General features: G+C 42.0%; 1 protein-coding gene across 1 annotated transcript; it reads left to right on the top strand.

The window, feature by feature from the left end:
* Positions 1-519: 519 nt before the first annotated feature.
* Positions 520-17,054, top strand: LOC116839947 (mast cell carboxypeptidase A-like). The gene is given in 11 exon segments (XM_032806236.2): positions 520-658; positions 747-822; positions 2,872-2,996; positions 6,476-6,578; positions 7,184-7,285; positions 8,624-8,725; positions 10,071-10,181; positions 11,858-11,948; positions 12,125-12,330; positions 14,382-14,466; positions 16,706-17,054. Coding segments are annotated over 11 exon segments (1,260 nt in total). The 5' UTR covers positions 520-587; the 3' UTR covers positions 16,894-17,054.
* The last annotated feature ends 5,616 nt before the right edge of the window (positions 17,055-22,670 follow it).

The raw sequence follows: 22,670 nt of genomic DNA, 5'->3' as shown, positions 1-22,670 counted from the left end.
GAGAGGAAACCACAGACATCCACTCAAAAAAAAATCTAAATAAGCGTGTCTTATTTAACTTGTCATTTCCCACAGTCCTTTTAAACATAAGCTTCCAATGACTTCAATGGGAGATTTATAGGTGAAAGGGCATGGGTAGCCTGTTGTTGGCTGGGTTCTAATTTATACAAATCACATCTTCATTCAGGTAACTGTTTCTTATTGTACCTTTTAGCCAGACTGACCTTACTCAAAATGAAGAGTACCTTACACAACTAACTGAAACAAATGAGACTTCCTGTGGAGTAAGTTACTAATCACTGAGTCTTATAGTAACAAGCCAACCTTCAGTTGTGCGGGGGGGTTTTAGATGTTAAATGCAGATGATCACACAAAGTAGGCATAGTGTTCTTCTTCGATCTAGCCTGGAATAATTAATAAGAATCTTAATAACATTAAATATGCATGTAGGTTAAGTCACAAAACCCCACAAAACCACCACATGCTGTCCAATAAAACCCCAAGAGGAAGTGAGTTGCTCACGGAGCAATAAGAAGCAGAGCAGAACTGAGCTGACAGACAGTATTTGCTCTAGAGAAACAAGAAACATGAAGTCTATGGTGCCTTTTGGCTTGATTGTAGCAACTTTTGCTCTTACTTCTTCTCGCTTTTTTGACAGGTAGAACATTCTTGCTTTAACCTAACCTGGATAGAAACATTTTTGATGCTTAGATCTGTTACTCATTTCTTTCCTTTATGTTTTGAAGTGCAAAGGTATTTCGTGTGAAGCCTCAGAATGAAAAACAAGTGAACTTCTTGAAGTACCTGGCCCACATTAAACAGGTGAGAAATTTTACAGGGTTTTTACAGGGGATTTGGGTTCTGGTTATTCAATACCTGGTATGTTGTAGTGTGGAAATTTTTAAATGAAACTACATTACAAGACAATGTCATATTTTTATTGAGTTCTGACAACGTTCTCAGGACTGTACAGACATTAAATAAGACACAGCCCTTATCCCCAGGGGCTTCCAATCTAGTTTAGAGACAGATGAAGCAGTTAAGACATCACAGACAAATTCTGCACTAACATATATATGCACAGCTGCCATTGAACTGTATTGAGGTTGCAGTCAAGTTTCTGAAGACAGAGGACTCTACACACTATCCTCTGCTCTGTGCTACACAAGGTAAAATAATGCACCCCCAAAAGCCCCTACTCCCACAGATGTGGTCAGAGCAGCAGCTGTGCTGAATTCTTCCCCATAGTCCTAGACTATTGAAAAGCTCTTTTTCTTTGCAGACTAGACAGACTTCCAGCTGGAAGTTTCTGCTGATTGGACAAAGATACAGAGATCTTAGGGATCCATGGATTTAACGGGGAAAAAATCCCATGCCAGTTCTGAGGAAAACCCATTTCTCTTCCCAGATGGAATGAATCAGAGGAAAATATTTTCTAGCTCCTATGTGGCCTTTATGTTAATATAAGGTTTTCCACATTCAGAGCCTTTCAGAAAGTACTGTACCTGGCATTTCAGTATTATAGCAACTCCAGGTTTACTTAGGGGTCTATGAGAAGTTTATAAATTGTCATAAAATGTTGTTCTCATGTGAACCTTAGCATAAAAAGGTTTCTGTTCAGAAAAGAGGGCACTAAAACAGATATATGGCAGATCCAGCGGCTTTCAGCACACTTATCTTTCCATATCAAGATGTTTATAAAGCAAAAATGTAAAACAGTTTTTGAAAACCATGTAGGGGTTCCATTGACATTTTAATGGAACTGTTATGACTTCAGTGGCAGCATGACAAGTTGACTTTTCCACACAGTGTAGCCTAAGGACTTTTCAAAAACTATGTTACTTTAATTAAGCCAAATAAATAAAAGCAACAAGAAGCACCAGTTTATAATCAAAATGACATCAAAGAGCTAGGAAATTTTTTCAAATTAAACATATTTTTCCTCCCCACATCAAGAAAACATCTAAAGTCACTTAAAAATACTGAACAAAATTGGACTGTATTTTAAAAGAGTGCAAAAATATATTGTTTGAAAGTTTCCATAATTTTCAGCATGATGCAATGTAAATTGTATGTAATCTACATCTCCAAAAAGAGGTGTTGATCTTGGAATGCCTAACACATTATTAACTATGCAGAAAAAAATGAAATGCTGTGCATTTACTTAATAACCTCTGGCGAGCCTGGTCTTTCTCCCATGGAAGTCAATGTCAACATTCTCTTTCTGGAATGGGAATTTTGCCATTGGCTACAATAACAGAAGGATTGTGACTTCTACTATAATATTAAAAGAAGTTCTACTAACATCTAAACAGCAGCAGAACTGGAGCATCACCTTTTCATAAAAGCAGGGGATGAATCTTAAATTCACGCTTGCGTGTTTTAAATGAAGGACCCTCCTGATCCAGCTCTAATTGAAACCAATTGGAGTTAGAGCAGACATGTAATGCCTTTTTATTGGGGCCCCAGTTTCACTTTCTTCGGGTTTGTAGGTATCCTGAAACATGTTTTGTGAAACTGGAGCAATGATACAATTGCAGTCCTCTTCTCCTGTTTGCCTTCAAGGGAGTATTTTAGGAAAAAATATTATTTTTAAATCATAATCTAAAAATACACCAATTCTGATTTAGCACAGTTATTGCTGAATGGTCAATCCCAGAGCCATTGAAAAATGGTCCTTCATAGCAGACTTGAACTTCTGAGATGGTTCTATTCTCAGAAATATATAGAAATAGGGCTTCATTTCAAAGAGAAAACAAAACACTGACCTATAATGGTTCTCCTGAGCATTAAACTACTCACCATTCACAAGTGCACGCTTGACTTTGACTACATACTAAAATAAGACACTTTGAATTTCTCCCTGTGCAGCTTGACTTCTGGCACCCAGATTCAGCCCGTCATATACTCACTCAGATGCAGGTGGATTTCCATGTTGATGCGCATCAGTCTAGATCTGTCCAGACCCTCATGGAGAAGAATGAAATACAATATGAGTAAGTTTTACTTAATTCTTCTATCCCAATGGAGAATAAAACGAAGTTGTCTGGAGACCAGTGGGGAGGTTTTCAGAAACACCTGTCTAATGAGCTCATGTCCCTCTGACTTTCAATTAATCCCATATCTGTTGCACTCCAGTCAAACAAGAAAACCTTTAGACAGGAATACCATTGCATAGGGTTGCAAAAGGTCCAAGGATTTAGATTTTACTTTGGTTCCGAGTGCTAAGAATTTTGTTATCAACCTGAGTGTACACAACCACTTCTCCTATTTGTTTTAATGCTACAGAATCCCAACAACACAACAAAGGCCCCTAATCTTGTAAAGGATGCATGGGGCAGACCCTTACACATACATGGAGTCCCACTGACTTTGACAAGCATTGTGGGTGCCCAGTACTGCTGAAAATCAAGCCCAATGTGTCCTCAGATGGACACCCACAAAAAAGGGAAATCTGGGTGTTAATCTGCTTGTCACCATCTGTAAGATAAAGATATTAATTACATCACAGTGAGACTTAATTCATAAGTGTGTGCAAGTGCTTTGACATCCTCAGATAAAAGTGTGTGCAAGTGCTTTGACATCCTCAGATGTGCTAGAGAAATAGCACATGCTATTAATATAGTGGGCTCACCAGAGAGAGAATGATTGAGTACCTAGAAACCTACAACTTCCTTTAGCGCTTTAAGCCGTTGTCTGAAGTAAACTCAACTGTAATAAAATTAATGTCCTGGAAGAGTATTATCTTTCTGAACCAAGTACAAAGGCTTTACTACAGTTAGTCTGTGCAGCGTTTTTCCTATGGCCTGATAATACTATGTTATTAAATATACCTGATGAGAGAGGAAGGATGGTCCAGTAGTTGGAGTGCTAGCCTATGACTCAGAAAATCCACAAGCTCAATTCCTTGCTCTGCCACAGAATGTGTGTGTCAACTTGGGTTCTTAGGGCTTCTCTACACTTAAAACGCTACAGTATGCTCAGTGACCTTAGATCTAGTATGGGTGCTCTACTGTAGGCGTATCTATGCCCCTGAGCCTCTAACTGGAGAATTTTGGTAGCAGAGTCCATTTGGCCCACATATGCGCCCTCCCTCCCTCAAGCTCTGCCATAAGGCTATCTAGCGCTGTGCAGGCCAACTGCCCTTGGTTCCTTCTCAGCCGCCCTTGTCCTGAGACAGAATGAGTAGCAGTCTAGTTCACTTACTTATGTTATATTTAATAGTGTTAGTTTATAGTACTTCTTAGAGTTTCCATTCTTTTTTGTAGTACTTTAAAGTTTCCGTTCTTCAATTCTAAAAAAAATAAAAATTATTTTGACTGGTTTTCCCACCTTTGTTGTGAGATTGCCCCCACAGGAGCATGCCTCTTTCCCGTGGCTTTAAAAGGTCCCTCTCCTGCAGGGAGGCAATTCCCATAACTGACAGACACTCTTGCTGCATCCAGTGCCTTGTAGAGGGACAGATGCAGCAGAAGTGCACCTTCTGCCACCAGCTGGAAGCTAGGTCCCAAAAGAATTGGGAGCTAAAGCTGAAATTCCTCCTCATGGAGGGCACTCTTAAACCAGCATCTGATCCAGTCCTAAGTCCTCTCCGGGACATAGATGATCCTCAGAGCTATCTGTCACTCTATTGGCAATATATGTACAACATGCATGCTATAATGTCTAGAATCAGGGCATAGCCATGTTGGCCTGTATCCACAAAAACAACAAGGAGTCTGGTGGCACCTTAAAGACTAAAAGATTTATTTGGGAATAAGTTTTTGTGGGTAAAAAACCCACTTCTTCAGATGCATGGAGTAAAAATTGCAGATCAGTCACTATATGATGACACATGAAAAGAAGGGAGTTACCTCACAAGTGGAGAACCAGTGTTGACAGGGCCAATTCGATCAGGGTGAATGCAGTCCACTCCCAATAGTAGATGAGGAGGTGTCATTTCCAGGAGAGGCAAAGCTGCTTATGTAATGAGCCACCCGCTCCCAGTCCCTATCCAAGCCCAAATAAATGGTGTTAAATATGCAAATGAATTTTAGTTCTGCTGTTTCTCTTTGAAATCTGTTTCTGAAGTTTTTTTGTTCAAATATAGCTAATTTTAAATTTGTTATAGAATGTCCAGGGAGATTGAAGTGTTCTCCTACTGACTTTTGTATGTTACCATTCCTGATGTCCGATTTGTGTCCATTTATTCTTTTACGTAGGAACTGTTTGGTTTGGCCAATGTATATGGCAGACGGGCATTGCTGGCACATGATGGTATATACTACATTAGTTCACCTGCAGGTGAATAAGCCCTTGATGGTACGGGTGATGTGGTTGGGTCTAGATATGGGGACAGTGAACAAAAAAACTTCAGAAACAGATTTCAAAGAGAAACAGCAGAACTAAAATTCATTTGCATATTTAACACCATTATTTTGGGCTTGAATAGGGACTGGGAGCGGCTGGCTCATTACAAAAGCAGCTTTGCCTCTCCTGGAAATGACACCTCCTCATCAATTATTGGGAGTGGACTACATCCACCCTGATCAAATTGGCCCTGTCAACATTGGTTCTCCACTTGTGAGGTAACTTCCTTCTTTTCATGTGCCATTACATAATGCCTGCATCTGTAATTTTCACTCCATGCATCTGAAGAAGTGGGTTTTTTACTCACGAAAGCTTATGCCCAAATAAATCTGTTAGTATTTAAGGTGCCACCAGACTCCTTGCTATATTGTCTGTCACAACTTTTGTCTGAGTCTCTCTGATGAGAGGGAGTAAGTGCGTGCAGGCATTTCTGACAGCTCTTAGTTCCAAAAGATTGTTATGGAGGACCAATTCCATGAGAGACCACTTGCTCTGGATTTTGTGGTAATTTAGGTGGGCTTCCCATCCTATTAGAGAGGCATCTGTTGTTAGAATCAGTGTTGGTGGGGATTGCATGAAAGGGATGACTGCATAGATGTTGGATGGTTCTTGGATGTTGTTTGGTACAGAGGTGGTAGCTAGGTCGACAGAAGAATTCTTCTAATGCTATCTACACAGGGACTTAGGTTGGCTTAGCAACGCTGCTTGGCAGTGTGGATTTTTCATACTCCTCATCTATGTAGTTAAACTAACCTAATTTTCTAGTATAGACTAGTCCAAAGTATCTCTGTGCCTTAGATCCCCATCTATAAAATAGGGATAGTTCTTCCCTATCTCACAGAGGTGTTGTAAGAATAAACTTATTAAAGTCTGTGAGGTGCTCATAGGCTATGCCAATGGGCCTTATAAGTACCTTAGATCATTGGTTTTGAATCTGTTGTCCTCAGACCCCTGGGGGCCTACAGACTATGTCTAAGATTTCCAACGGGTCTGCTCCTTCACTTGAAATTTTTTAGGGGTCTGCAAATGAAAAAAGGTTGAAAACCACTGCCTTAGAGAGACTTATTGAATGTGATTAATATTTTCTTTACTAGTCAGCACATATATGTATTATTTTGTATTGTAGAATTTTATTCCATAACCTGCAATAAGAGATTGAAAAACAATTTGATGGCAAGAGGAATTTTACTGGCAGACACAGTTACACAAAATACAATGACTGGGACAAGGTACGGTACAAAGCTTATGGATTTACGGGCAAATCCTGGCCTCCCCTTCACAGCTGCAGAGGTCCCTTTGGCAAGATTCGTAGAGACCTCTCCAGCAAGATTAGAAAAGGCCACAGAGAAAGTGTACACCTTTTGCACAGAATGGGGCCCCACCCCTGTGGGTTAGTCATGTGCAATGGGGTTTGGGAACGGGATCTGCCACCATACAAATCCCTCTGCACAAAGAGAATAGGAGAACAGGGAGAAATTATTGAGAGGCCATTCCTGCTTCCAAGTAGCCACCAAGGAGCCTTGAAGAGGGAAGGGGGAAGGGGGAAATGAGATTGCTCTGATTTTCCCCTGTATATAACCCAAGCAGCCAGCCAAATTACTCAGGTTGAGGAAAGGACATTTAACCCTTTGAGACAAATGGAGTCCTGAATCAAGAAAACAAGAAAGCATGTGCTTACGTCCTACTGGCTTAAAGTTAAGCATGCAATTACATGCTGCCCTGAATGAGGATGCTTTCCTGAATCAGTACTGTAAACAGAGACAGTCTCCCCTTGATTGTGAATCATATTTAATCCAAAACTTGTTCAGTAACTGTACATTATTTATTAATCTAGATTGCTGCCTGGACTGCTAGAATTGCCAAAATTTATCCAAAACTGGTCTCCCGCATCCAGATTGGAAATACTTTTGAAAAGCAACCTATGTACCTCCTTAAGGTATGCATTTCTTTCCGGTGAAATTACGTACATGACGAGTGGTTCAGATATTCAAATATCTTACCAATTAATTAAGTAGAGGTGAAAACAGCATCATACATAAATAATACTGCTCCAGTCTATTAAATTTCCAACACTAATATGCAGAAACACATTTAGATGACATATTGCCTTAGAAAGTGACCAGATTTAACACTGACCCTGGGAAATAGCAATGGAGATACAGGGTTTGCAGAGGCAGATTGGATACTGCAGTGATCTGTGTGGTAAAAGGACCTGGATAGACAGATATAAGCCAATACTGAGTACATTAGCTATGGTCCCTTAAATATTGTCTAGATGCTGAATACTTAACAAAAGATCTACCGAAATACACAGATCAGCGGGTCTTCATTTAGAGCCAAATCCTGTAAGCCTTATTTAGGCAAGACTTCTGTGAGAAGGACTCAAATCTCATGGATCGCACCCATGGAATGAGGATGGAGTGCTGCTCTCATAGCATTTCCCACCACTTTTGGGACCACAGAGAAACTCCTCTCCTGCGCAAGGATTCTGTTGCTGAGAGAAAGAGAAGTGGAAGAGAGGCCCAGCCACTTTCTGTGACACTGTCTCATACTGAGGCCATGGATATCCAATAAGGAGTTAATCCTGCTTGAAATAACATTTCCCATCAAGACTTTTCAATTCTGTGTCAGAGGAGAAAGACATCAAAAAATGCTGCAGCCAGTACAGAAGTGAACTGGGTCTAGCCATACACAAAATACCCATGGTTTAAAAGCCCAGTAGTCTTGAATCTCAGTTACCTCATTTAGACTAGGGGCAAAATAAATGAGTTTGCTGACCGCATTTTTAACACTCAATATGTTTTCTGCACACAAAGACTATATACTTTCAATGTGAATGACTTACTGTAGGTTAAGAGAAAACAATCAAAACAAAAAATAGTAAAGTCTTCATGAAACAACAGCATGTTTCATGTCTGACGAAATGGCACTTGCTTCTTCAGACAATAGTCTATGTGATATTTAAAGCAATCATAAAAGAAAACAAGATCACAGTTTCTGTATAGCTGTAAGCACCATAGTAGGTAACTAAACTGACATTTTCCTTCTACCATACAGAAAAGAGGGGCAGGTTTCATGGCATCACTATTCATATCAGATCTGAATGTTCTAAATATAAAGTGCAGATTTTTTTTTTGTAAAGTTCTCTCAAAGGGCCACAGGCTAAGAGGGGCATGTTTTATCTTGTAGAAGTGTCACTGTGGGCTCTACTGGGCCCAGTTAACGGAGGAATAGCTCCACAATAAAGAAGAGTAACATCTTTGTCTTTGAACAGGTTGGGAAGGAGAGTGTCAGGAAGAAGGCCATCTTCATGGACTGTGGGATCCATGCACGAGAATGGATCTCACCTGCATTCTGCCAGTGGTTTGTGAAGCAGGTGAGCAAACATGATCTTATTCAGATAGTCCACATCCAGAATTTTGCTAGGGGTCATATCCTGACCTACTTCCTCTGCTGTATGGAGCTATGTAGCCCAGTCATGCTCAATTATCACAGAGTACTACTCGTATCCTATGGTGGGTGCTCCAACAAGAGCAGCCAAATATCCTTTCCCCAGCAATTAAATGGAATGTAAAAGAGACCTCATAGACTGTAATAACTGTTCTGTAGAAGAGGAGAAGAAAGCCATATTGGAGACTTGCCCCTTTTCTCAGATGTGGCTGTTGTTGGGGTAGAGTTAGAGAAGCTGGATCTGAAAAAGATCCCTCTGGGTGGGGTTTTGGCCTAAATTAAAAGGCAAATTTATAATGAACAAGATCTTTTTGATCTCTTTGCATATTCTGTGTTAAAGTATTTGTTTCTGAAGCTCATCTGTATTTTGTGTAGTCATTTTTTATTACATAAGTGGAGTCTTCAGCAATGTAATGCTCGGACAGAGCTACACTAAACCAATGGTTTTTAAACTTTTTTTCTGGCAATCCAGTTGAAGAAAATTGTTGATGCCCGCGATGCAACAGAGCTGCAGATGAGTGGTTTGGGAGGGGCTCAGGGCTGGGGCAGAGAGTGGGAGTGCGGGGGTGAGGACTGCATGGTGGGGCCAGGAATGAGGGGTTCAGGGTGTGGGAGGGGGCTCTGGGCTAGGGCAGGGGGTTGGGGTGCAAGAGAGAGTCAGGGCTCTGGGCTGGGGGTGCAGGCTCTGGGGTGGGTCCGGGGATGAGGAGTTTTGGGGTGCATGAAGGGGCTCTGGTTTTGGGGGGGCTCAGGGCTGGGGCAGCGGGTTGGAATGCGGGCTTACTTCGGGTGGCTCCCAGTCAGAAATGCAGCAGGGGTGCTATGGCAGGCTTCCTGCCTATCCTGGCACCGCGGACCACACCACACCCTGGAAGTGGCCAGCAGCAGGTCTAGCTCCTAGGCAGAGGCACGCAAGCGGCTCCATGCAGCTCTTGCTCATAGGCACTGCCCTGCCCCCAGCTCTCATTGGCTGGTTCTGGGCCAATGGGAGTGCGGAGCAGTGCTTGAGGAGGGGGCAGCGCGCGGAGTCCCATGGCCCCCCACCTAGGAGCCAGACCTGTTGCTGGCCACTTCCGAGCAGCACCGCCTTAGCCAAGCAGCCTTAGCTGAGCAGCACCGTCAACGGGCCTTTTAACGGTCCGGTCAGCGTTGCTGACCAGAGCCGCCACAACCCAGTACCTTACATTCCATGATCCAATACTGGGTCGCGACCCGCAGTTTGAAAACCACTGCACTAACCATACTTCTATGTACGTGTCTCTCTCCTACAGGCAGCCAGCACCTATGGGAAGGACAAGATCATGACACATCTACTGGACAGTCTGAACTTCTATGTTCTTCCGGTGTTCAACATTGATGGCTATGTCTGGAGCTGGACTCACGTACTACCCACATTTGTTTATTTTCTATCACTAACCTATTTTAGTGTCCGAGAGTCATTAAGATTTTACATCCCCACTTAAAATAAAAACATCTCTCTAGGACCTTGAAGTTATTATTCTGCTTGGAAATAGGGACCATAATATAACAACATTTAACATTCCTGTGATGGGAAGAACACCTCAACAGCCCAACACTGTGGCATTTAATTTCAGAAAGGGAACTATACAAAAATGAGGAGGTTAGTTAAACAGAAATTAAAAGGTACAGTTACTAGAGTGAAATCCCTGCAAGCTGCATGGAAACTTTTCAAAGACACCATAATAGAGGCCCAACTTAAATGTATACCCCAAATTAAAAAACACAGTAAAAGAACTAAAGAAGAGCCATCATGGCTTAACAACCATGTAAAAGCAGTGAGAGATACAAAGGCATCTTTTAAAAAGTGGAAGTCAAATCCTAGTGAGGTGAATAGAAAGGAGCAGAAACACTGCCAAATTAAGTGTAAAAATGTAATAAGAAATGCCAAAAAGGAGTTTGAAGAACAGCTAGCCAAAAACTCAGAAGGTAATAACAAAATGTTTTTTAAGTACATCAGAAGCAGGAAGCCTGCTAAACAACCAGTGGGGCCCTGGACGATCAAGATACAAAAGGAGCACTTAAAGACAATACTGTAAAGCCAATATGGCTTTTTTATGTTCTTACTCAAGACTGAGATTCACATCATTTTCCATATAGAGGATCATAGGTTTTTTATTTTTTAGTTCATGTCACCACCAAAACCTTAAGATAAAAAAGTAAGCCAGGTAAAGTAGGAGGGCTTGAACAAAGTCCTCGATGCCATATAAGTCCCTCATTGACCTTTCGTGGAGATGGGGAAATGGATGAAGAGGTAACACAGCCAGTCCTTTGCATCTTCTGCTAATCATAGTGGGGATCTACGCTGGCCCTGAATAGGCTGGTGCAGAGAATACTATTTAAGTTGGACTGAGGTGGCGATACTTGATCCACACTTACACCAATCCAGTTGCCCCAACCCCATGCATACGGGACACCAAAAGCTGTGGCCCTCTTCAGACAACAGTGGGAGTGAGGCTGTGTTGCAGTCCATGGACTGGCTGCGAGGGATAGATTCTATCCCCTGCCCCTATACAAGCTTGATTACATGGGTTATATGGAGCAGGGGGTATATATTAATTTCACCCATTAATAATTACTTCATTGCTTCTCAAATATGACATTTTGTTCTAAGATCAGAACAGGACACTTTCTCTTTGTATTCTCCACAGCTCTCAGTACTTTATCTGCAGTCACGTTAGGCCGTGTTTATAGTTACCTGAAAGCATCATGTATAGCCAGCTGGGAACTGAAATCCAAGCAAATGAGAAGAAAAATGCCTGTTCTAATTGTTCAGTTCTTTGCTAACACCTTGTAGACTCGAGGTACAGTTCATGCTTTGGACACTCAGACTGACACAGGAAAAATTCATTAAATGTGCATTCCCAGTGGACTGTTTTTCCTTTGACTGGTATTGTCATTTATTTTAAAGATGAAAGTCCTCCTGTTAGCCATGTGGATTTTAGACAAGTTCTGAATCAATTTTTACCTTTCACATTGTGCCCAATCTGAGAAAATAAGGAAGATGAGGTTTAAATACTTCAATCATTTTGTCTTGCAGGATCGCATGTGGAGAAAGAACCGTTCCAAAAACTCCACCACTAACTGCATTGGCACTGACCTGAACAGGAACTTTGCTGCTGCATGGGGCAGTAAGTAATTTAACTAAAATGAAGATATTAAAACTAATCAGCAGGAGTTGGTTGATGATGTGGGTAAATTAGTTAGTCAATGAAAATGAAGAAGTTTAATATTTCAATTAACACTTAACTAAATTTAGGCTATAATTCAAATAATGATAAACTGTGAATACAAACCTTATTTGCAGCTACTGGTTTCATCTCAGATGACCCATGTGATGAAACCTACTATGGACCTGCACCAGAGTCAGAAGATGAGACTAAAGCTGTTGCCACCTTCATTCGTAACCACCTATCTTCCATCAAGGCGTACCTGACCTTCCATGCTTATTCACAGATGCTGTTGTTCCCTTATGGCTATACTTTCCATAAAGCACCTAATCACAATGAACTGGTATGTAGAGAAAAATAGACCCACGATGAGTTTGTAAGCACTGAATTTGAACTCACACATCACTGACTTCAGCAGAGCTACTCATGATTTACACCAGGATAAATTAAATCAGAATCAGGTTGGGTAGCTTACTCATGTAAACTTTTGGAAACTTTTTTTGGGGGAGATTGATCTAAGTTATGCAACTTCAGCTACATGAACAATGTAGCTGAAGTCGACGCACTTAGGTCTACTTACCGCTATGTCTTCACTGTGGTAAGTCGATGGCTGACACTCCCGTCTACTCCGCCTGTGCTTCTCGCTCTGTTGGAGTCCTGGAGTCGATGGGAGAGCGCTCAGCAGTCAATTTATTGCGTCTAGACTAGAGGTGATAAATTGACCCCCGCTGGATCGATCGCTGCCCATCAATCCAGCACATAACATAGACGTGCCTTAGTTACTGAGACCTTCATATGGGTTCTTGTGTGCCTTCAACTCCCATTTAAAGCTGGTGAAAATTTTTCTACTAAAACTTTTTAAAAAATCAAACAATGCCTTTTATTAAAATGTTAAATTTTCACATCTTTATTTGCTTATATTTTTTATGGAATTGGAAAATGAAACATTTAGTCAGTTTTTCTTTTTCTTGTTTTCTTTTCAATTTAGTATTTTTTTCTTTTTTAGAGGCAAAATAAGAGAAGGAAATAAAAGTTTAAAGAGGAAAGACGGAGAAATAGGGAAAATAAGATAACTTAGTTTTTTCCATATTCTGTTTTCAACAAATATTGTGAAATATTTCAAATAATCAAAAAATTTCTTTTCAAAACGTGGAATAAACACAGCTTCAAGTTATTTGTGGTTTTCCTCCTCCCCATTATCCAACCAGCTCTGCTCCTATTATCTACGCAGAAATCCATCAGCACCTTGGAGGAGAAGATCAGATCCCTCTCTAAATTTGCAGCCAAATTCAACCTTTTCTTACCGGATCACAGTCAAATTTAACAAGCTCCATACTGCACCCTCTCTAAATGCCCCCCCAATAAAGAAAAAATATATATATACCAAACCCTCCAATGTAAGTGTCTCCTCCAGCTGCTTGCTTAGCTAGGCAATCCAACAACAAAGTCATGGTTATTAGATTGGCTGGACCTTTTTATTAGCTGCTTTTGCCCCATTTCTCTATTTGCTAGATGCAGGTGATCATCTCCTGTTAATATCAGATTTTAGAGTAATTTTTCCTTAAGTGAATTTAGAAAAGTGATTGGCTGATCTAGAGCAAGCTCCTCCACAGGGATAGAGGCCTGCTTTCTGAGTCCTTAGCCTATCAAGTAAGATTGCCGCAATGGCATTTATGGTTTGGACACGATAGGAAATATCCTAAATCCACCAAATGAAAAATAAAACTGGCCACTAAACAACAACAAATGTCTAATCATTCACTACTCTACCAATCTGCGCCACATTCAAACCAGTGATTTAGGCCTGAGGCACTACTGCAGTTTTATTTCAAGTTAACTCCAAAGGAGTAACACCAGTGTAGAACTGGAGTAATACAATGGTGAACTGGTTCAAAAGGATCCTCATCCAATTATCGAGCCCCTCAGTCTTTGTAATCCTTCTTCCAAAAGCTATTGAATGATGCCACAGAATAAGTGATTCCTTGATGACCATTTCCTTGGCCACTTTTGCTTTGAACTTAATTTGTAAGTTAAGAATAATGTAATCTATCCCCTTTCTTACAGTATCACCTGCCAGATGCCCTGTGTGGAGATGAAACTCAATCCCGCTCCGTTGAAATCAAAAGCAAAACTCTTGTTGATTTCACTAGGTGCGGGACTGAGCCCCTAGTTACCAATAATAACTTTTACACATAAGAGCCAATGTATCTTTCCATAGTTATGATGTAATGTTCTCTGAGAGTACAGGCAGAAAGAGGCAGGCATGTTGTAATTGTTAAGACAGACTTTATTCACCAAACAAATATGCTTTCATGGCATTTGCTCAAAGGATTTAAATCTCCAAACAACTAGCTCTCCTTTTCACCCTCTCTCATTCTTCCTTTTGAAAACCAGACCAAAGTTGCAAAGGCAGCTGTGGAAGCTTTATCCAGCCTGTATGGTACAAAATATGAATATGGTCCATCGGCCACTCTAATCTGTAAGTATCTGAATCCATTTTCTTTTACATGTATTCATTCAATTGCATCTCGTTATAAACACAAACCACTCATACCAAAGTTGTTTAGTAATACAAGGACTCGCTGCCCTTTCCACTTCCAAAGAGAGAGAGAATAAAACCTGGCAGACCCCCAACTGGGGGCTGGCAAGGTCAATTCAGTAAGGAGTGTTGCCTCACTCCCTTCCCTGACCCCAGGGAAGATGCTAAATGTGTAGCTGGGGAGGGGATGGTCAGGAAGTGTGGAGTGGCTACTCTCTGTCCAATCAAACCCATACGACATTAGTATTAACCCCATCAGCTTTAACTTTAATTAAATGGACTTTCCTGCTTTCATAGTATTCTCTCCAGAGGAAAATTTTCTGGAGCAAGGTAAATTCTCTGATAGCCAAGAAGGTGAAGGGATCAAAGGGAACCAATACACGCGCGTGCACACACACACACTTAATGTGCCTTATCTTGCTGCCCCATCTAACACACACACACACCACTTAATGTGCCTTACCCTGCTGCACCACTCCCTGGAAGATAAGGATTTTCTTCTCTCCTACATGGGAGAGACCCATGTAAGGGACAGTATGTTCCTCTGGTCCAGCTCTCTCAGACAAATTGTGCACAAGTGTTGGTGAGATCTATAGTTGGATCTGATGGAAGAAATACAACATGAAGGCCAGGTTTTGCCATGTTTGTCATTACCTGAGAAGAAGAGTGGAAAATTACATCAAATATTATAATAAAGAATGCAAACTCACCAATAATTTGATCACCCAAAAAGGAGCAGGTTTAGTGCACAATTGTCAGGCAAAGATGTGAGGTAGCCAAACATAATTTTACACCAAGATCCAGGATCCAAAATGTATTTTGGCCAGGAAAGACATTTCACTATATGCTGCAAGCATTTAAGTTTGCAAATTAAAGCATAGTAAATGAGAGAACCCAAACACCCTTGGCAAATACATTCACTGACCAAAAGCTTTTTAAAAAAAAAATACAGAAGACTTCTAGGCTGTAACAGCAGAGGCCAACAGTTCAAGTGAGTTGTTTACTTGTTTTATTATTTACATTTACTATGGTAATGATTGGAATTAAAATGTCCATTTTGCAAGCTTGTCCACCATAAGGAACACGGATCATGTTAGAGGGACACCGTCAAGTATCCAAATAGGTTTTCTTTTTTATGTAACTTTCCACTGTTTGTAAAAAAGTTTAGAAGCTTGAAATCAACATTAGTTTTATCCTTTTTATTTGGCAAATGCTGATTTTGTTTTCTTACAGCGTGAAAGCCAACCTACCATAGTCTGCTAAGTATTTATTGTTCTCATCAGCATTAGCAAACTTATTATGAAGAGTGTCAGCATGGTTTTAAGAATAGGGCCCTTATTAGTAGGCTCCTCATTCTGTCTGGTGAATCAAAACATTACATGGTCTTGCATGAAAACAGAGGGGGTGGTACATTGAACTATGTGACTTATGATTTTGCTCTGGAGATTATATCTTTCAAATAGAAAGCTTGTTTTGGCACATGATGCTTTTAAAGCATCTATCTGTTAAGTCCTTGTACTTCTTCTTGCCTAGTTCCAGTGGAAAAACACAACTGTCACTCTTTCCACCAGTATTAGAAAAATAAGACCTTTTCCTACCACTATCTTCAATAGTATTTCCATAAAAATACTACAGTATTTCCAGAAAAACTGTGACCCAAATTCTTCCTCTTGTCATTATTGGAAGAGTAGCCTCCCACAGTAGCCACTATACCTTTTCATTTGGTTTTGTTTTAAATTCTTTTTAGACAGAAGGACTTCTTCACTATCTCTGAATGGATTTGTCTTTCTTTAGATATCATCCTGTTGTTACACTTCCCGTATTCAATGAATGGCTATATGCTTTTGCTCAAAAGTACAGTTATTTTAGATTAAAAGAACAACACAGGAAATGAAGTAAAATCTCTGAGCCAGATCCTGCCCTAGTATAGTTCAGTCCTTTTACATACTAGTCAAATACATACTCCTGCAAGATCTTCTGGGCAGGGACCAGTGCTCATGCTTGACTACTAAGCGCCCAGCACATTATTGTGCTATATATACAATAATAATAATCTCAATGACCTCTCCAACCCTCTCACACACATACCCTCCTATTTAAAATGGTTTTTTGCCCCTTTTCTCCTGTCACTATGTTTCTGTAATACCAACTAATTAAGCCAATGTTGCATGTTTTACAGACCCTACTTCTGGTAGCTCTGTGGACTGGGCTTATGATCAGGGCATCAAATACTCCTTCGTCTTTGAGCTCCGTGACAAGGGCAGATACAGTTTTCTCCTCCCTGAATCTAAGATAAAGCCAACTTGTAAGGAGACTATGCTGGCAGTCAAGTCTATTGCCAATTATATCCTCAGCTATGCTTCATGACTCTTGCCATATGTACAGAGCATATTTTGCTTTCAAATAGTTAGAAATGTATTCCCTCCAGAGCCACTATGAACCCACAGAAGAAAAACCAGTACCTATTAGTAGCATTTGCTGACCGACCACTGATATTTACAAACTAATAAACAATTTTTTAAATTAAAGCAACAGAAATTGAGTTAAAAAATAACACTAATATTGAGCATAAGAGCACTTCTCATGCTTAAGCCAGATTCAATAAGGTTCTTAAGCATGTGCCTAAATTTAAGCACATGAATAGTCCCACTGAAATCCATTAATTAGTAGAACTGGTTGAAAAACAAAACATTTTTAAAAGACATTTTCCCCCATTTTTTCTGGAAATTTTAAAATGTCCAACTCCCCTTTACAGGCGAGGAAATTGGGATACAGAGCATTTGGGGCACCTATTTTACATTAATTTACAAAAAAAGTCAACTAATCTTTCACTTCCAATTCCAGATTTCCTGTATTTTATTTTGCACCTTGGGCTATAGGAACCCACCCCTCATGGATTAGATTTTTAATCTACTATGAACATAAAACAGTTGGATTAATTGGCCCAGCTGATTCCCTCCACTGAAGGGAATGGAGAAAGTCCAATGTGGGTGGAGTTAGGATGACCAGATAGCAAGTGTGAAAAATCAGGACAGGAGGTGGGGGGTAATAGGTGCCTATATAAGAAAAAGCCCCCAAAATCAGGACTGTCCCTATAAAACTGGGACATCTGGTCACCCTAGGTGGAGTGGAGCCCCCTCACTGTTGGAGTGAGGGAGAATCATCTCCCCAGAATGGGATACAGTGGAAACTGTAACATTGGTGTACCAGGGGTACTGAGCTCCTTGGGTTTTGAGAGGGAACAGCTGCGACAAAGATGCTTTCACCAACACCATTCCCTGTTGGCCCTGCAAATAACCACATGAATATCCCATTGAGAGTTAATGCTGCCTCAGGCAATGTAAGATTTCGGAGCTATTTTGGTTTGCATTTGGTTGGTCGATGGAAGGGGAGCACTTCAAAAACAATGAGTAAACTGTATCAGCTTTGAGACACGCCCCCGCCTCCTTGCAGCTGTCCACCCAGCATGGTGTCTGTGCTAGGGAGACATAACAGCCATCCACATACAGGAAGCCAACACAAACACAAGAGTAAATGCAGACCAAATGAGTACTGAGCATACAGCTCACTGCAGTGCTCTTGACCCTGGCACCCCAGGATCTCATCTTGTGGAGCAGGACGTGTGATATGCTAGGAACAAATCACTGAGCACATGCAGCCAAGTGCAGTAACAGCAGGGGGAGTTGCTCCCTCAGGTATGTTCATGTTGTCCATGTTTTCAGTTGCTTTGTTACTGAGGTATTAGCTATAAGAAAGAGACAAGGTGAGTGAGGTAATATCTTTTCTTGGAACAACTTCTGCTGGTGAGAGAGACAAGCTTTTGAGCTTACACAGAGCTCTTCTTCAGTCTGGGAAACTAACTCAAGTGAGGGAAGGAAGGCGTTTGCAGCCCCCCAAGCCCCGGAGCACCGGGAGGCTGAGCGGCACGTGGCCCCAGTCTCCCCAGCCCCAGCCAGAGCACTTGGGGCTGGAAGACTAGAGCCAAAGGGAGTGGTGGTAAGCAGCGGCTTGGGGAGGCACAGCCACCCCTGGCTGTTTGGGGGGGCACAGCCACTCCCAGCCTATATGACCCGCTGCCCATGGCTGGGGCATTGTTTGAATGTTCACCAGACTCTGTCAGAACAACAGATGCAAAACCTGCAGACATAACTCCACTGTTCAATGATCAGCGCACACACCCCCAACACACCTTTCAAGATCCGTAGCTCCTACGCACACCTAGAACAATATGTGGGGGACCTCATCCAGTGCACTAAATATCCCAATAGCAACTATGTGGGTGAAACCAGACAATCACTAAGCTCTTGTCCACCTTGTCTCTCTAGTATCCTGGGACCAACAAGCCACAACAACTCTCCATATTAGCTATAATAGCAGAATTGTCGCAACTGTATGATGGACAAGTTTACTTGCATGTGTCATACAAGCACTTGATGGGCCTTATTCTGCAGCCACTGACCTCAGTGGAAGTTGTGCTCTCAAGTGCACATACAGCATCAAGCTTAATGAGATCTGGCAAACCTGTTACACAGCTATACACACCATTTTCATTAGAACACTGTTCTGGGAAGCCATAGGCTTTGAACAAGAAGAAGAATTCTAAGGTGCTTATAATGGGGGAGCAGCACATTTGGGAACCAATGTTCAACAGACACTTATCACACAGAGTCCGAGAGTTGAGAGTTCAGGTGATGACTGACACAAGAAATATTTCATAATTTTGCTTCTATTTATATATCTTCTGCTGCCAGAGAATAGTCTAAATTGGATCAACAGTGACACTCTGTGGGCAGGTTTTGCCACAACAGCCTAAGTTGTTAGGAATGGTGCTCTCCCAGATGCTTTCAGACATGTATATATACTGAAGACCAGTTACTATAATTCCAAGGCTAACAAAGGCCCATTTCCTCTCTTTTCATGCTCAGATACCATGACAATCTACTGTGCCATAAATACATAGAGATAAAAAAAATAAACAGGTAAATTATTCATGGGGCTGAAGTTGCATAGAGGTGTCACCAGCTATGAGTGTACAAGTTCAGTGATTTGTGCAGTCAGGAGTCAATCATCCAAATCCTTCTTATGTTTTATTACATTTTAATCTAATACATGGATTTAAATTTTAGATTTACACCCAGTATAGACTTCTGCCCTTCCTCTTTAGCACTGTTTCCTTCTGCTATGGCCCTTACCCCAGCTTATGTACCCAGATGTTACAGGTTAGATTTTTCCAAAGCCCCAAAATTTACTTGACTGCTGCAACAGCTCTAAGCTCCCTCTTGCGGTGGTGGCTGCCACTTCAGAATACCTCTCAGCCCCTGTTCTCAGATCTTTTATGGGCTGGCATGAAAACGCAGCACAGGAGGTGGCGAGGAAGCCATTGGGTGGCGAGACAACTCTACAGCTGGCTGACTTGAGTCCTAGTCTCTTGTGGGTTGTAATGTTTTGGTGTAATTTCAGTTGTCGGATTTATTGTGCAGGCGTTGGGTGGTGTTGGTGTTCTGTGATATACAGGAGGTCGGGCTAGATGATCTGGTAGTCCCTCCTGGCCTTAAAGTCCTTGACTCTATTTGCAGAAGTGGAACAGGCAACTTCTCCCCTATCCTTGGGCTACAGGAGATAGTGGTTGCCCATTATATTAAAGCAGTGGTTCCCAAACTTTAACATCTCATGAACCCCTTTCATGAAATTGTGAAATCTTGTGAAACCCCTCCTAAAAATGAATATTTCCAGGGATTTACGTTTAAAGTTCCTCGGTGAGATGGATGCGCTTGCTTTGTTCTGCATAGCTCCTGGAAGTCTGGAACCACTGGAGAAAGATAAAGTCTCAGGTCTGGTAACACAGACTGCTAACAACCAACAAACTAGAAAATGAGAAGATTCACTCAAGTCTCACTGAAGCAAAACAGCACTCCAGAGAGAATGACAATTACTGAGGCACCTTAACACTGCTACACTGGCTACAATGTGCTTCCGGCTGGTTTTGATCACAAACAGCTTTTCTTCCACCACAAGGGTTCCCTGTGAGGGACAAATTAGCTTGGACCATCCCCCACTTGCAGCATGGCCCCTGCTCACTCTGCCCTCAGTGCCAACTTCCCCTGTCTGACAAGGACAGGGGTCTGAGCTGCCACGTGCCTGAGGTCTCAGCTGCCACCCTGCCCACCACAGGGCTCAGGCTACTGGCCCCGCACCAGGGTCTGGGCTGCCAGCTCTGCACTCCGTGGGGCTCCTGCTGCTGGACCCCGTTGACCACTCCGGTCCACTGAGCTCGGGCTGCAGGTCCCGCTGACTGCCAGGGCTCGGGTTGCCAGCCCCAACTGGCCAGCCCAGCTCTTCCTGGGGCTCGGGCTGCTGGCTCCCCCACTGACAGGGGTAGGCCTTGGGCTGCCAGCCCAAACTGCTCAGCCCCACTCTCCCTGGGGCTTGGGCTGCCGGCTCCCCTGCTGAAAGGGGTAGGGCTCGGGCTGCCAGCCCCAACTGCCTGGCCCCGCTCTTCCTGGGGCTTGGGCTGTCTTCCCTGCAACCAGGTCCCACCTGCTGCCTCCAGTGCCTGGGGTCCTCTGGCCACCATTAGTGAAATTTTTCTGGCGAACCCCCTGTAATGTTCAGCGAACCCTCAGGGGTTCGCAAACCCCAGTTTGGGAACCACTGTATTAAAGTAAGGGAGACAACAGTGTTCCCTCAGCAACCAGGGATGGTCTATCCTGGCTGGACATCACTGAAATAGTTCGTTTGAAATTACTTCAGTTGGCAGGAAGCAGCAAAGCTGCAGTGGAGAGAGAGTGTGGGGATCTAGAAGTAGAAAGGACAAAATAGTCTGCTTTCCTGCCCTGCCTGTTCTCATGGACTAGAAAATGATTGGAGAGAGAAGCAGACCAGGGAAAAAAGGGAACATACAGCTCAACCAGGCCAGCTGAGTCCGGGAAGTCTAGGCAAGAGAAGAGTTAGCAAGTGAAAACTATTTGTATTCTGGCTTATCAAAAAGAAGGGGCCAAGACAGATCTGGTACAGAAATTTAGCTAATAGACAATGGGCCCAAATGGGCTAACATCGATCAGATGTCTGGCCTCAGGAGAAGAGGCCCTCTGAAGACAGACAGTGAGTAGCACACAGCCACAGCCAGGCCTAACCTTGACTTTCAGAAGAGGATCCAGACAATAGGTCTAACTGCCAATGGAATCTAGAGCAGTGCAGACTAACCAGATTGAGCAGAATCTTAGAGATGGCAACCAATTTACCTGAGACCAAAATCAGCTGCAAAACCCCAGCAAGTTTCTGCTCCAGAATTCATCAAAACCCCTAAGGGTAGATGTACCAGTACTAGGGACTGTGACTGGAAGACCAGTTTGGACTGTGTTTGTGATATGAGTTGAGATCCTTGCTTGTTAGATAATAATCTAAAGTCAATTGTGTTCATCCTGTTCTATTATGACAGCGCAACCTCTGTAGGTGTGTCTGACGTGAACTTCCCTTGAGAGCATGTTACATACGCAAGCAGATGGGTGTCAGTAAATTCCTCAATGGTCATTACTGCATACAGCTAGTCAAAACAAAAGGAAAGGGATTTGCAAGAAAAATAAAATAAAAGCCTTTTAACATTCAAAATTTCAAAATCTGAAAAAAATTGACCAGCACCATAGTTGGTTACAAATGAAGGGAAACATTTTTCCTTTTTTATTTTTCTCTTCAAAATTTCAACATTTTGAAATTCTGAAATTTTGACTCTCTGTTACTGATAATCCCTCATCATTATACATGTGTAATTTCCTCATTGTTCACTAGATACCTCACAGAAGAGTATGACCCCATCCCTTGGGTTGTAAGAGACTGTCTCTTCCAAACGGAGAGAAGGGACCCAAGTAGGTTAAGTAGAATACAGAAACATTTCTCACGCTTTAAGTTTAGTGAGTGGGGGACAGCCAATGATGACAGCCAGGGAGCCCCCATCATAAGTCAAGTCACAGTGCTCTCAAGTTTTAATTGGATATTTTTAATAGTCAGACTCTTAGTAAGTTAAGTGCCTTCAGGACATCATACAAACCAGCAGTCTCAACTCATGATAAGACAGTAGAAGTCACCAGCATTAGCTTGGTTAAATGACAGACAGTCATATGCAGGTTTGGGAGTTATAAATTAGGTTA

The sequence above is a fragment of the Chelonoidis abingdonii genome, chromosome 8, assembly GCF_003597395.2.
Source record: "Chelonoidis abingdonii isolate Lonesome George chromosome 8, CheloAbing_2.0, whole genome shotgun sequence".
NCBI classification, from domain to species: Eukaryota; Metazoa; Chordata; order Testudines; family Testudinidae; genus Chelonoidis; species Chelonoidis abingdonii.
The sequence above is the reverse complement of the archived record's forward strand: the minus strand, read 5'-3'. Positions and strand labels throughout refer to the sequence as shown.